This window comes from Anopheles maculipalpis, chromosome 3RL, assembly GCF_943734695.1.
Source record: "Anopheles maculipalpis chromosome 3RL, idAnoMacuDA_375_x, whole genome shotgun sequence".
In the NCBI taxonomy this organism is placed as follows: Eukaryota; Metazoa; Arthropoda; class Insecta; order Diptera; family Culicidae; genus Anopheles; species Anopheles maculipalpis.
In genome coordinates this window covers 63,914,470-63,931,043 of record NC_064872.1, presented here as the reverse complement: position 1 = coordinate 63,931,043, position 16,574 = coordinate 63,914,470, and the positions used below count along the sequence as shown (strand labels likewise).

The window sequence follows — 16,574 nt, the reverse complement described above, 5'->3', positions numbered from 1 at the left end:
GAATAAAAAGCTTTACAACACGTCAACGAGTCTTCGTTTTGCGGAAAATAAACCCGTTTCAATAATTATTTTCCAATTTTAGAACATGGCTTGCCGTGAAATGTTTGATTGGGCTGAATGAAAGCTAGCTAATAGATAGCTTTAACTAATGAAATTATCTTTATTAGGCTCTTAAGTAAAAGGTTTCTTGAAATTTGTTGTCTGAAAAAAAATCTTTGATGCCCTGTAACGATCAATTAGCAAAGCTATTAGCAAACAGACTGAGTAAGCCCAGCTTCAGGCAATTTGACGTAATAATTTTGTTATCTTTAGAACGGTCATATCGTTCACGCTCAGGAGTTTTGTGAAATATTTACGCATAAGTTATGTGTTCCTTCTCTTGACATGTGAGCCTGGAACAAGTGGAATATCGACTTAATCGACATAGTGTTATATCGGTACACGACGTCTGCCATTCAGGTACCCTATTGACAAAATCTGTCAACTAAGAAACTAATAAGGCAAATTTGTATTGAAAAATCCTTTCAAAGTTGTTGGTAAAGGCAATTTTGTCAATAGGGTAGCCATTTTATTAATACATGTACGTCTGTTCTATAATGGATAGCTTAAAAACTAATTGAGCAATAATTTAATATTAATTATATTATTTAACTTAAGAATATTCTCTGAAACGGTTCGCGATACAACAAAATTAGATTTTATACTGGAAGCAAATAGTCTATAAACACCACAATCCACCGTACATTGAGTGTGTTCACATGCAACTGCCCTAGAATTCACTCATTTACAACATATCTTCGATCTCAGCACTAGGTACCATTGAACTGTATTTTATTATATTTCTTTCTTTTCTCTCTCTTTTCCACTGCGCGTGCAACTTTCGGCCGACGATTTGCAAAATGATATGACCAAATGTACATATATTTATCTTCATCTCACCATAAAAAAACACAATCATTTTTGCGAAAATAAATCGCCATCTTGATCAACGCCGCCATCACCTCTCATCACTCATGCTGGATGCGCTGGTGAACGCTGGTTTTGCACCTCGCTGGCTACATGAATAAAACCAACCATCAAACCCGCGAAACGGATTCATCCCTCTCACATCCCTAACCTCGAACCCCGTTTTATCATCTTGACGGCCTCCATCGCATGTGTGACTGCCGTTCGGATACAAAAAAAACAACACACAACGCCTGTGTTTATGCAAAGCAGGCTACATCGATCCAATCGCCGTTGGCCACCCCGACTAAGTCACCCGTTAATCAGCTCAAGTACCCGAGCTACCCGTCGGCATCTCCGCAGTCGCCGGTGCATTATCCAGGCGCTGCACCACCCACCCGAACGCCGGCATCCTCGACCGTTGCCTTCAGTGGTGGCCGTGCCGTACTGCCAAACAAGCAGCAGCAGCAGTACGCTTACCAGCAGCAGCAGCAGCGTGGTGGATACGGCAATCAAGCAGCACCACGCTCGCCAGTAGTGCCGGTTGCTGCACCGCGCTCACCGGGACTGTCCACCCTCGGTGGTAGTGGAAGTCCACGTGGCTGGGCTCACGTGGCATCACCGGTACCGAACTACCGTCCATCGCCCCAATTCTCATCCTCACCTTCTTCACCATCTTCACCTTTCTATCAGCAGCAGCAGCAGCAACAGCAGCAGTACCAACAAGGGTACGCTCCAGCCGGCAATCCGGGAACGGCTCCGCAAGCCGCCTGGTACGGTGCGAGAAAGGTACATAACTACTGAACACGCTAAGGCGCGCTGAAACTGCTACCACTGCTCCTTGTCCTCGCAAATCATACCGCGCACGATCAGAAAAAAACGAATACATCCGGTGGGTTTTGTGTACGATTTAGTGTTTGTTCTTTGTTTTGTTTATTTGTGATGTTTATTGTGTTTCTTTTTTTTCTCCTTTTCGCGCTAATATACGACTTTCTTTAATGTTTTTTTTTCTTCTTTTCCGTTTACTTCACGTGTTGTACAGAATTGGATATTTGTGTGTGTGGTTTAAATTTTCTCGACTCGATGTTTCACTAGAAACTGTTGTAAAATTATTTATTTTCTTCATTTTTTCTTTTCTTTTTTCATGCTGATAACCTCATTGATTATCTCATTTAATCGTACAGCTTAAAAAGTCCTGTTCAGACACTATATAATAATATTTCGCTACTTTTTTAAATTTACCGAAGAAGAACCTAGCCATGTAACGAAATGTTTCTTTATCCTTTAATTTGATTCTTCAATTTTATTCAACCTACATTAAACTATGGTAAACTGACGATTCTTCTCTTCAATTTATGGGCACGCAATCACAAAATAACAGTTTTAAATCAATTGCTCAAAGCTGGACTCCAAAAGTAGCTCAAATGTTGAGTGCCAGTGAGCCATTATGAGTTGCATCCATATGGACAAATAATATAAATAGCCTACTAGAAAACTGCATAAAGTCTAGTTCAGAGAAAATTTTAAAGTTTTAGAGCTATCATTGAGAGAGCCTGGTCGTTCTTCAGTGAATAAAAAATAAGATTAATTTCAAGTTTTATGATAACATAGTTTTTTTAGGATTTCAAGCGCATTTAATCAATTGCAATCATTGCATTTAAACTACTTTTTGCAACATAAATACTGCTTCTTTCTAGTCTTTCAGTTATTCTTCAAACCTCATTCCAGTACCACAGATCGATGTTTTTTTCTTACACTCGTCCCGTCGTTTAATTGAATTAAAACTAAAATAAATACACCTAAACTGATAATAACCATTATTAAAGTGATATACAACATACAGCACAACAAAACGGCTTTATTTCTTAAATTTTTAACACTATTTATTAGGTTCGAAATATCATAAAAAATTTCCAGAATCTCAAACGCATTAAACGCTTTACAAATACTGTCCCAACTATGAACATCAAACTTCAAATCCACAACACAAACTATTGCAAAACTCTACCTCAGCTCACACGCACGCAACAAACGCACGCAAACCGCGCGGTATCAGCACCAAACAAAACCACACACAGCAAACGGGAAAGGTCCTTACTGTGCCAGCAACGGGCATGCCTCGGAATGCAATACCTTAATATACGCACATGCACTCGGTGCGAATGAAAACATTATTGAGGTAAACATGTGCTCCCATACAAACACACCCTCACACATAGACACTTCAAGCAGACATCGAAAACTGTCAGCTGCCAGCAGAATGGCTATCGGCTTTCCCAACGCGTCGACATACTTTTGGTCACCTTCGTTCACCCACCACAACGCGCGTCTGTGAAATGTGTAGCGAAAGTTCGGTGGAATTTGCAACGATGTTAGCAGCCACCTTATCCCCCCCTGTCCCCGGTGGTGTGGCCACCACAATCGGTCGTGTGCATTTTATGCGAAAACAGTTAACGCACAAAATAGTAAAGTCGTCCGGCCGCATCACCCGCTACACTGGCGGGATAAATTATGCTGTACTTGAACGGACGCGAAACATGGACAACCCCAAAGCGCTCGAAGCACTGCTCCAGGGGGAGCGAGGTTGTATCGCGACCTTTTACCGGAGCGGACCCAACACGGTTTCATTGTTTATTCCGATAACGAGATGAAACAGTAACCCCCAAACGCTCGAACCCTGCGGAAAAAGTGGAACGACCCGAAACACACGCATGGAAACCCCTTCGAACCGTTCACGGGGAAAACAAATACAAATCCGTTTTGCACTTTGACTAAGGGGAACAAGATCTGCAGCTGAAATGCCGCGGCCTGTGTCTGCATTACGCTGGACCGAGAGGGTTCCAGTTTTGGAAAAACATGCCAGTATGTCGCCACATTTGCTCCTTACGATGGTTCGATTCGATTGCGCACTAATGACGCACTAATCCTGCGGTGACATTCTGTGCAGGTTCTGCACGATTTTGTTGTACATCGTACGTGCAGCGAGACACTCGTGCAGAGGGATATCCAGCAACTTCATATCGAGTATTTATCAAACATGAGGCAAATAAACACACATTCACATCTTGCGATGTTTTTCTTTCCGGCTCGGACGTTCCTCTCGGACGGAAGCGAAGCGTATTGAAAGTGGGTGACCGATTCCGGCTTGACAGTGTTTTGACCGACCGAAACGACCGCAGAACTACTTTTGCATAAACGGATCCGATAATAGTGAAACGTTTGGTGCTTCAAAATGTGTCGTCCTCTTAAGCACTGGGAAATGATGTTATGCGCTGCTTTAGAAAAAGCGCACCTACAGCCCTGCACGGAGGCTTTTTCGATGCTTTTAGGCAAACGAATGGTTGGAATTCCTTTCTCATCGAATGCGATCATTCGCTATGTCGGGTGTGGAGGTTAATCAAACATGCGTTTTGGCATGTGTTGCAACATCGACATGTTTCGCTATTATGTGCCATAACGGACTTGGAACGGTTTTGTACCTTTAATGATGATACTTCCCGAAACTGTGACGTGAATGTTTTATTATATATGCCATAAGAATAAAATTGCGTTGTCCTTTGCCATCCTTTGCTAAGGATTCCATGTTTTCTCTTGCTGAATAACGCTAAGAAAATTATTTTGCTTATTTTCAGCCACACTGATATAGAATCTAAAACAGTTAATTGACGCAAGATTTCTTCGATTTCGTAATTTATTTCGTTGAAATTGCCTTTGTCGTATTTTATGTGTCCTGTTTTTAGTAGCAAGCTTGCATACGACGCACCCTTATCTTTCATATATTTTTCAATTGTTTGTTACTGTAAATATAGTTCACCAAGCATAAAAAAGTGAATTCTTGATTGAGTTTTGATGTCCAGAAAGCCCAATATTGATTTAAAATATATTTCACCCAAAAAACTTATCAATTGTAAGAAGTCTTTCAAGGATCAATCGAAACTAAATGCTTGATAGCAACCTTGTATTGAGCTACACTATTCAATACATCAATTCAGAACGACCAAACGAATGAAAGTTGCTTTTCAAAGCGAAATACTGCACCTGCCAATCAAACGGGCTCTAATGAAACGCTCAAATCAAATGAACAACACCCTCCGTTGTACTGAAACGTAACCTACTAATGTGCTACTTAAACTTGTTAAACTAATGTATGGCTTCTTCGTTTCTCTTCAGCCTGAAGCTCAACACCAGCAACCGCTAGCGCCACAATATCAGAATCCGCTCGAGCAGCAACCGTACCAACCGCAGCCCACTGAAGCTTTCCAACCGCTGACGGCACAACAGCAACAACCACTGTACCAACCAGCGCAGCCACAGCAGCAGCAGTTGCCACCGACACTGATCACAACACTACGCAAAGAACCACCAATGTCTCAGGAGCCCGCTCCCGTCTATCAGACGCAACCGGTTGCTGCTATTTATCAAGGTAAGCCTGCAAAGCAATTGAAAGTCGGCCCTTGAGAGTCTTAAGCTCGGACTCGGAACGTCTATTATTTGAACGAGCGAATAAAAGAGCTCCTTCTGTACATTGTGAGGTTGAATTTCCCTCAAACGGCGCTGCATGGCATTAGTGTTTTATGTAAAGAAAAAGCTCCTCATTTTAAAGCTATCTAATACAATGAGTTTGCTTGAATGGGGGAAGGGTATTTGGTGCCTGAAAGGAACAAAAAAGCTCTCAACGCTCTTCAAAATTGGTACAACGTGCTTAAACTCGCCCAAAACCCTTTCGACGAAGCCCCCGTTTGCCTTGCTGGTGCTTTCAAAAATACATCAAGAGATGGGTTTTACCTGAAGGCCTCGCAGAATAACGCTCGATTTGACGTTCCCTATTCAACACCGCCTACACATGCCATACGATATCGGTCGCACATCAAGTACTGCGCTTGATTGTACGAAACGGCACCATCTACAAGACCATTAGAACATAAAATGCATTCTACTGGCTGGATTGCAGGAAATTGCTACCAACGGGTTGCACGATCCCTGTGTGAAAGGGACCCTTTTGGTAGCATATCCCTTCGAGCGGAATTCTTAATGATTGGTGCAGATTGTAACAGATTCAATACGGATAAAAACAATTCGATCGATGCTTAATGATGAACAACCCCGGTTCCCCTTTCGGTCGCAAACCCATTTACACTGCACTTTTTTTTTCCGCCCCCGCGTTGTAGCACTCGTAGGCACCGAGTGCCACAGCGGCAAACGTTCTCGTGTGCAAATACCGCATCGTTAATGATCCGGTGCATCGAGAGGGTGCTTGAAAAATGATGCAAAATTCCCTTAAGCCTCAGCCCACTCTGTTTTGTAAGGAGGCTTTTCTGCCGGCATTGCAGACTGGCAGGCGGGCACTTGAAGTTACGTTCGATTTCAAGTCGATGTTCGATGCACAAAATGTGCCCTTTGTAGGAATTTTTGTTTTGTATTTTTTTTAAAAGCAAAAAAATGGATTGATAAAGCTGAATATCAGACTCTTGGCGATTGTAGTTCGGTGGACGAATGCAATTCAGATTGTATTATTGTGCTTAAGATAGTTTGTTAGCTGCAGATAGCAATACTCTTCAACGAGTCAGTTTTCAGCCTATAGTATACAATTATTTGCTGTAAATAGACATATGTTCCTAATCAGACAGTACTGATGGTTGAGACATAGACCCAAGCAGATTTTGTTACGGTATACAGAAGGGCTTCATTTGTATCACAAATTTCTTGTGATTGAGAGAAATTAGGAATCGCTTATCTAGGACTTGATGGAAGCAGTTGAGTTTTAACGTTATCCCACTTTATCAACTATCTTCAAGTATCAACAACTAAAGTAACTTCTCCGCCAATAAACATCAAAGCTGTCCAATGGCTGAGATGATAGCGGCGACCAGACCGTAAATCGAATCTGGTTCGAACCATGTCCTCGTATGCAAGGCTGTATATCCAGCGAAGGGTAAAATACGGCCAAAGAAAACCATTAACGGCAGGTCAAGCCATTTCCAAATTATAGAGCTAAGGATGAAGAAGAAATTAAAATAAATTGCATAAAATTATAACATATTCAAGTGTAAAATCCATTTCAAATAATGGTTATCAATGAAATGACTTTAATGATGCGAAAAATCTCAAACGAACTAAATCAATTGCTTCACTTCACTCGAACAAACTCTAAAATCACCACGATAAACAATCATCGTTTCAGTATCACAACAAAACAACACATCTACGCACGGTACTTTACGCTTTTACAAAACATTTTCCCACTTCCAACCTTGCATCCTCCCGTGCCGTGCCTGCATTGCACAAGTTTCGCTCGTAAGAAAAACACTGTCCCATTGCACTGTGGGCTGCAATCATCAGCCTTTCCACCCTCGAGCAGCAGCCTTTCCACCCTCGAGCAGCAGCAGCAGGATAAACAAATCGTTTTTCACAAGTCACGGATCATAATGGTCACAGGGCAGAAAGCCGAACCACCCATGAAGCGGCATTCGAAAGAATGGGGAATGCCCCACGGGGTATTCAATCTGTTCGCTTGGATACATCGAAACTCGATTCGAGCACAAACGCACAAACACACAAACATAAACCTTGCGCCTGAATCAAGGCTTTAATGCCTGGGGCCATTTTTCCTATGCAATTTGTCGTTGATTATTTATAGATGTGATCGATTCCGCTCTCCAATCGATGTTTGTGCTGGATGTGTGTGTGTTTTTTTTGCCACTCTTGTGTGTGTGTGTGTGTGTGTGTGTGTGTGTGTATTTTTTCCTTCCCATCTTTTCAAATCCCTCCCGGCCATTTCAATGCACGTCACAGCTTTAGAAGGTGCTGTGTAGTATTATAATAAATGTTTCACTCCCAAAGACATACGCTTTTGGAAGGCTTTCGAGCTACAGCCGTTTGTATCGCCATTGATCGAAAAAGGGAATACTCGGGTTTTGCCCCGTGCCGGGCCACTCGCCACACACACACTAAACTCGATCTTCCACCCTCGACACCTTGATACTTGGCACGAAGACGACGACGACGACTATGCCAAATAGTTGATTTAATAACGAAGCAAAGTGATTCTTATGTGTATGTGTACTAGGCCCTTAGCTTGATTTATGATTTTCGGATGCTTTCCATTTTACAGTCTGCCGATTTCGTTATTGATGCCGGGATCGAAATAATGGAGCAAATGTTCCGAGGAGCTTGAGGGCTCGCAAAAGGTGACATACCTGTCCATAACGTGCTCATAAGCATCGACCCAATAACCTGACCTGGCACACACACACATACAAAAGACACGATGCGATAAAAGCTATTTCAAACTGAAATGTGTAGAGCACACACAGACGCACAACCACTAACGGTGGAAACAATTCGGCCAACCACAGATCGTCGTCCACTCGGTCGGTTTAGTGTGGTGCCCGGTGCCCGTTGATCGAACTTGCAGAACGTTCAACCTCCCCCGGAACAGACATGCATCAGCGTACGGCACATAAATCAATCCCGTTTGCCGTTCGCATAAGCTACTCGAGCTTTCGCAACACGTAAAGCGCATTTAGCACAAATAAACACCTTCATCTTGCTAACCGTGGCGCACAATATTATCGTACGATTTTTCGTGGCTAGCACAGCCGGCCGTGAAAATGAGCATGCGGCTCGACCCACCCTGGGATTTTCGCGAACGATTTCCACCGTTTTGGAGGGGGGGGGGGGGGGGGGTGAGGTTCCGCCCGGAACATTTCCGGTGCTGGGGCTCATAAATAGCTAAAATAAATTCAATTTAATGATAGAAAGCTCTTTTCGCGCATCAAATATTCATCGCGCCAAAGGGCTCCAGGTTCGAACGAGCGTCCTGGCGATAGAAGCGTGCCCTATGCAAACAATTCAAATCCGTTTCGAGTGAAATCGCTAGCAAAAGAGATGGTCCAAGAGAGAGAGAGAGCGAGTTGGGATCTTGAGGGTGGCCGGTGGTGTGATCGTTTTGCGGTCACATACCGCTGCTAGCTTATCCGTCACATTTGCACATTTGACTCACAGCGCATACCGATAGCGTCAGGACGCGTGAGATGTTTGCTGAAGACTACAATGAAATGTGTTTGTGAAGCAGAGGTGGGATTCTACTTTGCTACTGTGCCGGCTACCGAGCTAGCAAAGCTCCGTGATTTCGGAAATGGAGGTACATGTTTGCATGGCAAAACATTTGAACTAAGTAAAGCTTTCGCACTTCATTGAGGAGAGACTATTTTTAGCCAGCTTTCTTATGCAATATGTTTGTTATTATTATTGAAGAATTATACAAACACTATTCATTTCAAATTGCAACGCAAAAATATGGTATGTAGTCTATTGCTGTTCTGTTCCGCTTTAACTATTTTGAGCTTTAAATTCATTATCTTAACAATTCACAATTGTAATTGTTATTTCAAAATAATTCTTAATAAGAGCTAGGCCGTTTTCCTTACATTTTATTGTTATATCTAGCTTCACAATCCAACGTATACGCTATATAAAGGGTAGAAATTTCCTTCTCCCTTAAATTAAGTACAGGGTTAAGGGTGGCCTCGGCTGTAGAGGATTTGGCTGTCAGGTATCCTTCTGAAGTACAGAATACAGTTTTTACAGCATCGTACCGTGGAGACTTGGAACGGGTTCTCAAGATAGCCCCTTTGTTGTGGATACTGCATTTCCACTACAAGCCACCACAACTTTGTGAAGCTATAATAGCATCTAACTGACGCATTCCGCCAGTCACAATTTCACGTTTACCAAACCTAATTCCTTGGTTCAGATATTGTCACTGGCGACCCTGACGCCCGCAAAACGCATGCTGTCGAAAGCAACAATAACCTTGAAAGATTACTGCAGAAACGAACCCAAACACTCCGCCAAATGGCAAAGTCGCCAATTACGACTTTGGATGTCATAAATCAGTTTGAGTCACTACTTGGGCCAGAACAACGACTGCCGCTCGATGCTATCGTGTATGCTGCAAACATATTGCAAACAAAAACAATAAAGAACGAAAAACAGATAAACATAACAAACTACAATGAACTAAAGGGAAGGGAAGTGATCAAAGAACGATTACCATCTCTTAGGCGAACTCAAGTAGAATTCGCGCGTATTCGTAGTCGGTTCTGTTCCAGGATACTGCGTATCGGTACCGCCGGAGATCTTCCCGATGCCCAAACGGCAGCTAAGAGCATGGGTCAAGCTGCATCGAGTTGCACACATGACTAGACATGACGCATAATGTTTCGACATAAGTCTTGATGTCATGTCTGTCAGGAGTCTGAGAGTCAGGGAAACCTGTGGCCAGATGGAATGCAGGTAAATGCGTACACAGTTGTTGTGGGGTGCGAAGCAACTCGTAAAGGGGAATCGACCTCTCAAAAATGTTGCCATTAGAGGCTCCTAGTTTGGCAAAGGGGCCTGATTTTTTCCTGCTGGGAATAAAGTAATCAGAGCTCTGTAATGCCTTGACAGATTTTAGTGCTTCGACAACTGTGAGATTATCAGTAAATATGAAATACTGATCTGGAGGATTCGCACTTTTAATGAGAAGTTCCTAAAGGTTAGCTCAGCTATATATACAGTATGACCGTCTAAGCTTGAGGAAGATTTCGATGCGAAGAGGATCCGTCGGTGTAGTACTGTTGGGGATTTGGATGGAACTCGACTTATTCACTATAAGTCGTGTTCCATCAAGATAATTCTGAGAATTATCCTCCAGCGAAGATAATTTGGAACGTTCTACGTGTCCTCTCGCGTGGAGTTGTCGACTATTAAAAGGGAATTGTTGGACTCTGGTAAAGTGAAACGATCTATAAATTGCTAATTTTACTACATTTTTTCTCATAAAATTTAAGAAATTATCAAAACCTATCTTCTAAAGCTTTCAGCTTTTTTTCTTTTGCTAAGAATTCGATCTATTTTCAGTACAAGCTGAAAATGTCGGAAATAAATAAGCCATTCAAATCCGGCAAGGAAAATGTGTAAGAAATGTAAAGCGAAAAAAAAACTCACTCACAAACCATTCCATATCCGCTCTTAACCATCTGTCATCGATGCAACCTTTCCGCACGCCAAGCTCAGTGAAAGACGAATGCTGAAGAATATGTCAAACGCGTTAAGAACACCACGCCTGCTCGTCTACGTCTCTATCCCTCCTAACAGGCTCTTCACACAACCTCTTTCGCACACACGAAATGGAAAAAGAAATGGCGTTTCATGTTACATCTGACCTTATGGCTTACCTTTACGGTTGCCACCCAAAAGCCACATGTAAGTAAGTGCGAGCACATTGCCAGGCCGCAGCAAGCAATGGTGCCGTTTCAACAAAAGCAAAAGCCGATTGCTACAACTACAAAAAATGTCGACCTCGAGTACGACACGGTTTTCCGTTTTATATGCTGGTAACGGTTTGCTTTCCTTTCCGTTTCGGTGCTTCAACCCAACTCACACGTGTCCTCACCCTGGGAATGAGTGACGTTCGTTCAAGCTTTCTTCGTAAATGCAATCCGCGATGGGGATTGCAACGACGATTTGCAAATGCATCGCGTGAGTGCAACCATAGAGCCATCGTTGATGTGTGCACGAACCTGTAGCACACCGCCACCGGACCAATCCGTTTGTCGTCGGATGTCGCCGGATTCTTACACGCAGCAGCTTCTTAGTAAATAGGCACACCTGCACACCGGGTTACATCATCGTTATCGTCTTGGTGGTTCGGTACGGGTTCGATGCGGATTCGAAAGCCAGCGAAAGAACAGCGGATCCTTTCAAACAAATTATGGCGCTTTCATCACGCTGTGTACGTATGAAGCGAACAGTAGCAAACAAAAGAAACGTTTTCCTGTTTGATGCATTTTTGAGCAGCCATTCAATCGTTGTCTTCAAACGATCGTCGATGAATCGTGACGCGCCGTGCGGCTTGGCGTACCGCGCGCTTTTACATAAATCTATTCACACGAACTTCTCCGGCAGGCGGCACGAAATTGCTCACTTGTCGCAAAAAGCATTTTACGACCTACACAATTTTCTACAATCAGATATCGCGCATAGAGGTAAAAGGCATGCATAAATATCATCCATTCTCCAAATCGCTTTTGGAATAGTTAAAATACTTTACCATTCTCGATCAGCCCTCTCGTGCGATACAATTGGCGGCAGAGCGCTGAAGCGCGTGGGCATAAATGCTTACAAATATCGAACCGTGTTTCGCTTCTCAACGCAGCAAAATAAGCAAAAGTCACAACACGGGCGCTTTTCAATGAGCACACTGTACAGCACAGCCCAAACAAAGATGGGCACACGCACGACTGCACAGGCAAAATCCGGTCTTTAGCTCAGCTGAATGGCGGAAGAAAATGGTGCAAAATCGGTTAAATCATACAAATGTAAATGAACCGATGGCTGACACATGGTTTTGGGGTGCGCTGCGAATGTACCCGGCACCAAAATGGCACCCAAACTGTTTCTTCCGCTCTTGGTAGCGTTCTTTCTTCTTTTTTTTCGCACGAATCTCCCGTACGCAGCTGTAATGGTAGCACGCAAAAGGCGCAGATTTGGTATTGTAAAAGCACAAAATTTTGTGAATTTTTATGAGCCTACAACAATCCACCACCCACCCATCACCCTTGGGGTGAAGGTGCAGGCGGGGAGTAGTGGAGGAGGGAAAGTGAGGGGGGAGGTAAATTCAATCTGAATGTCAGCTAACAACCATCGCTCACAAACCGATGGCAGCTGCACCGAATGGTACGGGAAAGTTCACGAAATGGGCTCAATTTTCTTCTTGTTAAATAAAAATAAAACTCCCAACCAAATTCGGCTGACGGATACCAATTTTGAGCTTTTTCTTACTTTTTTTGTGTACCTTCTTCTTCACAACTACAGCGTAAGCATATTTTTCGGCGCATATAAACAACCATAAAACAGGCGACCTCTGTAACACCATCGGGCACGTGGGCATTAACCTAGGATGTTGGGTGATTTTTTGGGTTAAGGTTTACGGCAATAGAAAATGGCTTCATCGTTGGACGTGTGCTGGTGCTGCTATTTTGCTTTGCAGTTTTGCTAATCATACAATCACGGGCAGCGTGAGATATGCGTTGATGCGGATTTAACTCAAATATATGATACTTGAATTTTGAGAAGAACAGACACAATTGTTTGGCATTTATTTTGTTCATTAAATTAAATTTTAGTGATTGCCTCTGTTAAGTGCCTCCTATTCAGCTGTAACAAATCAGCCACATGTATGTCCTTGTCACTGTTAAAGAGCTTGAATAATGAGGTTTTTGCACTTGGTCTTGGATGTTTGAATACGAGAATACCATCACTATTATTAGTTGCCGTTTGAATTTATTCAACATCGCGAGGTATGTTGGAAGAGCCGCATTGTCTATTACTTAGAAAATGCTGCTGTTGCGTCCTGCATCCGTCTTTCTTTTGATCACGTTAAAGAACAGCTTCTTCTAACGAACCACACAAAATATATTGCATCACATTTGTACAAATAACTTACCAATCTTTTATATTCTATATTCATTATGATGGTCCTACGCTTGTTAAAAAAACTTCTACGAGGGCTGACAATAAAGTAAGGTCTCCAATTTTTTTTTTTTTTCATAGAAAATGACATTTATTTACAAAAAGCGATACACCGTTGGAAAGGCCAAAGGTCTTGGCTACTTTTCTACATAATCGCCATTTTTTTCCAACACCTTGCGCATCCGCACGATGAACTTGTCTATGCCGGCAGAATACCACTCTCCGTCCGCCTCGCGCACCCAGGTGTTGACCTCTTTCTGAACCTCCGCGTCACTTTCAAACTTCTTCCCTCCGAGATGTTTTTTTCAGGGCGGGGAACATGTGGTAGTCACTTGGGGCCACGTCGGGACTATAGGGAGGGTGATCGATGATGTCCCAGCCAAATTTCTTGAGCAGGTCAAGGGTAACGTTGGCTGTGTGCGGGCGCGCGTTGTCGTGGTGAAATTTCACTCCTTTGCTCAGCAATTCCGGGCGTTTGTTTTTAAGCTTTTCCAGGGTCTCACAGTAGCTTGCTGCATTGATAGACTTTTCCCCGTAAACTTCAACTAGTTGACGATGGATTTCAATAGGTGCCACCTTTTTCGCACTAAAAAAACGTATTACAGAACGCAATTCGCACTTGGACGCTGACGCGAGGGGTACCTCCATCGTTGACGGCTGCTCAGCCAAGACTGAGCGGTCGGGGAAGCCTCACCCAGCAGCAAAATGGTAGTGAGGGAACCAAGGAACACGGCGGTGTTGCCAGATTTCGCCTAGCGCGTGATCCGGCGAAGTTGCAGCGTTGCAGACCTTACTTTATTGTCAGCCCTCGTATTCTCTCTCCTACCTTGTAATCGATCGACAGATCTGTTCTTATCCCAGCATACCCAGCGACGGCAGCTACTTGAATTGTTCTTAACAGCTGCAGATGTACCTTATTAGTCTTCATTGCCTTTGCAATGCAAGTTACCACTGCTGAAGTGTATCAAAGTTGTCAGGATCGTCACGACCATATGAATTTCATTTGCCAAACAAACCAGTAGAAGTTTTGTCAGTAAGCGAAGTCATCTTTGGGTAGATTCTAGCTGATCTTAAATTATTAATTCTGCAGAAAGTGAAATTCGACTTTTTAGTTTATGAGAGAATAATGCATGTCTTGCAGTAAATGCTTTAAAATAGTAAATTATTACTACAAATACTTTATTATTATGATGGAGAGGAAGAAGATACCGGACGGGTCATCTGGTGGGGAAGAAGAACTCGGATTTTAAAACGCGGCGAGAACGGAACAAGTTGGCTGCTAGCTGAGCGGCTCTTCCTTACTGGAACGTTGGAGACATCGACGCTTTACCTTTTGTAGGGAGACTCTCGATGCTCATCGACAGAGCAAATCAGTCAGGCGACTTCGGATATTCAGAAGGAATATCTCTTAAAGGCATGTTGGAGGGTTGAGGTCTTACCTCCGGTAGGGGGACACTAAAACCTATAGAATGAATTGAACTCGAGGTTTAGCTTATTGCACCTTCTCTCTAGACAGCTCCCCAGTGACTAAGAAGACAACTTTATTTATACCCAATTCTTACAATAGTTTTTGCTTTTTGTAACCGAAAAATGTCCTTTTGTGACTGCATTTTGTACACAAATGCAAAAAATAAATAAAAACGTTTCGCTATTATTGTACTGATCGGTCGCGTTGCGATCGATTGCTGGGTCTGATTAAAATGTGCCGGTTATCATTCGTCATTTGTTCTGTCTGATTGCTATAGGTCGAAACGCATGAAGTTTTGCTTAGCTCACTGGTTGTTTTGAATTGATATCATATTACATTGCGTCACTCGCTAGCCGAGTGCCGCTGGTAGGTTTCTTTGATGTTCGTGTTTCAGCGGGCGCTTGGTCAAAATCGCAACATAAGCATTTCAACCATTCTTTAGGTAGGTGACTTGAGTTTAATGATTTTTTTGTTTCTAAGAGATTAAGAAATGTCTATGATGATTAAATATTGTTAAGATGTATAGCAGGAATGCTACATTATCTATTATCTACTACAATAAAATAACAAAAACGTGCTGTCTAAGCTAATGTCATTCTATCAGACTGGTGCCATATCGCGTGGCTCGTGATTTTAACGACCCTTTAAGCATAAAAACTTTGTTTTGCGCCTTGACCAGATTGCTGTTGGAATACGGCTCAATTATCTGGTTCCTTACTGCCATATCGAGCATATTCAACGGTCCTTCACCAGATTTGCAATAGGCAAATCCTCGGGTGATTGGTCCACCGTTCTGCCTTTCTACGAGGATAGATGCCGGTTACTCGGCTTGCAATCCCTAGAAGATCTCCGTTCCCCAGCTCAGTCTTCCTTTATCGCTGCGGTTCTTTTGAATGATAGATAGATGGTCCCGTCCTACGCGCTTTGATTCCCCTCTATGTTCCTTCTCGTTCCCTCCTCTCGCGTCTTCCAATTTTCATATCCGTTTGCCGAACAGATCCACTTATGCGCGCGATCTGTACCACTTTTCGCCATTCTCCTTCCACTCTCTTTTATTTTTCTCCTTATCTCCTCCTCTCCCCACTCACAATTAGTTAGTTTAGGATTGTTTAAAGATAGTTAGTATAAAGATAGGTTTAGGATAAGATTCATACTTTGCATGTAAGAAATCTATGTTAAGCGTTAAGGCGAAAAAATTTACAAATACATACATATGTATACACCTACATACATACATACCACATAAAAACACACTTCTTAACAATAAAAATAACAAATAAAATAAACCATCACACATCCAACGATGGCGCGAAACACCCATCACTGTAACGCATTATCGTTACGCAGATGCAGGAACAAAATTTCTTATTGACAAAAATTGAAAATCGATTTTATGGCACACTCGCTACAACTGCCAACTGCTTTGTTTTACGATAATGATCTGCCCATTTCGCCTAATCGCTAATGGGTGGAAAAAAAAATCATTTCGCATTCATTTTTCCGCTCTTGTTTTATGCCGTTACGGGACAGCGAAATCCCGAATTGCCCAAAAAAACCCCTTAAGGAATAAATCTTTGCCGAATTTTCTGAGTGCAGTACACGCGACAACGGGTTGATTTTATAGCCGGCGTTGCCGCCGTCG

General features: G+C 42.7%; 2 protein-coding genes across 5 annotated transcripts in view; one reads left to right on the top strand and one right to left on the bottom strand.

Moving 5' to 3' along the window:
• The window catches only part of LOC126562623 (uncharacterized), a 228,752-nt gene that overhangs the window by 61,113 nt on the left and 151,065 nt on the right, over positions 1-16,574 (top strand). For all 3 annotated transcript variants that reach the window (XM_050219177.1, XM_050219176.1, XM_050219178.1), the window contains exon 4: positions 5,116-5,368. In XM_050219177.1, coding sequence (XP_050075134.1) covers positions 5,116-5,368 — 253 coding nt within the window. The remainder of the gene's footprint in view (positions 1-5,115; positions 5,369-16,574) is intronic.
• The window catches only part of LOC126562844 (elongator complex protein 5), a 561,590-nt gene that overhangs the window by 507,910 nt on the left and 37,106 nt on the right, over positions 1-16,574 (bottom strand). The gene's annotated exons all lie outside the window — the stretch shown is intronic.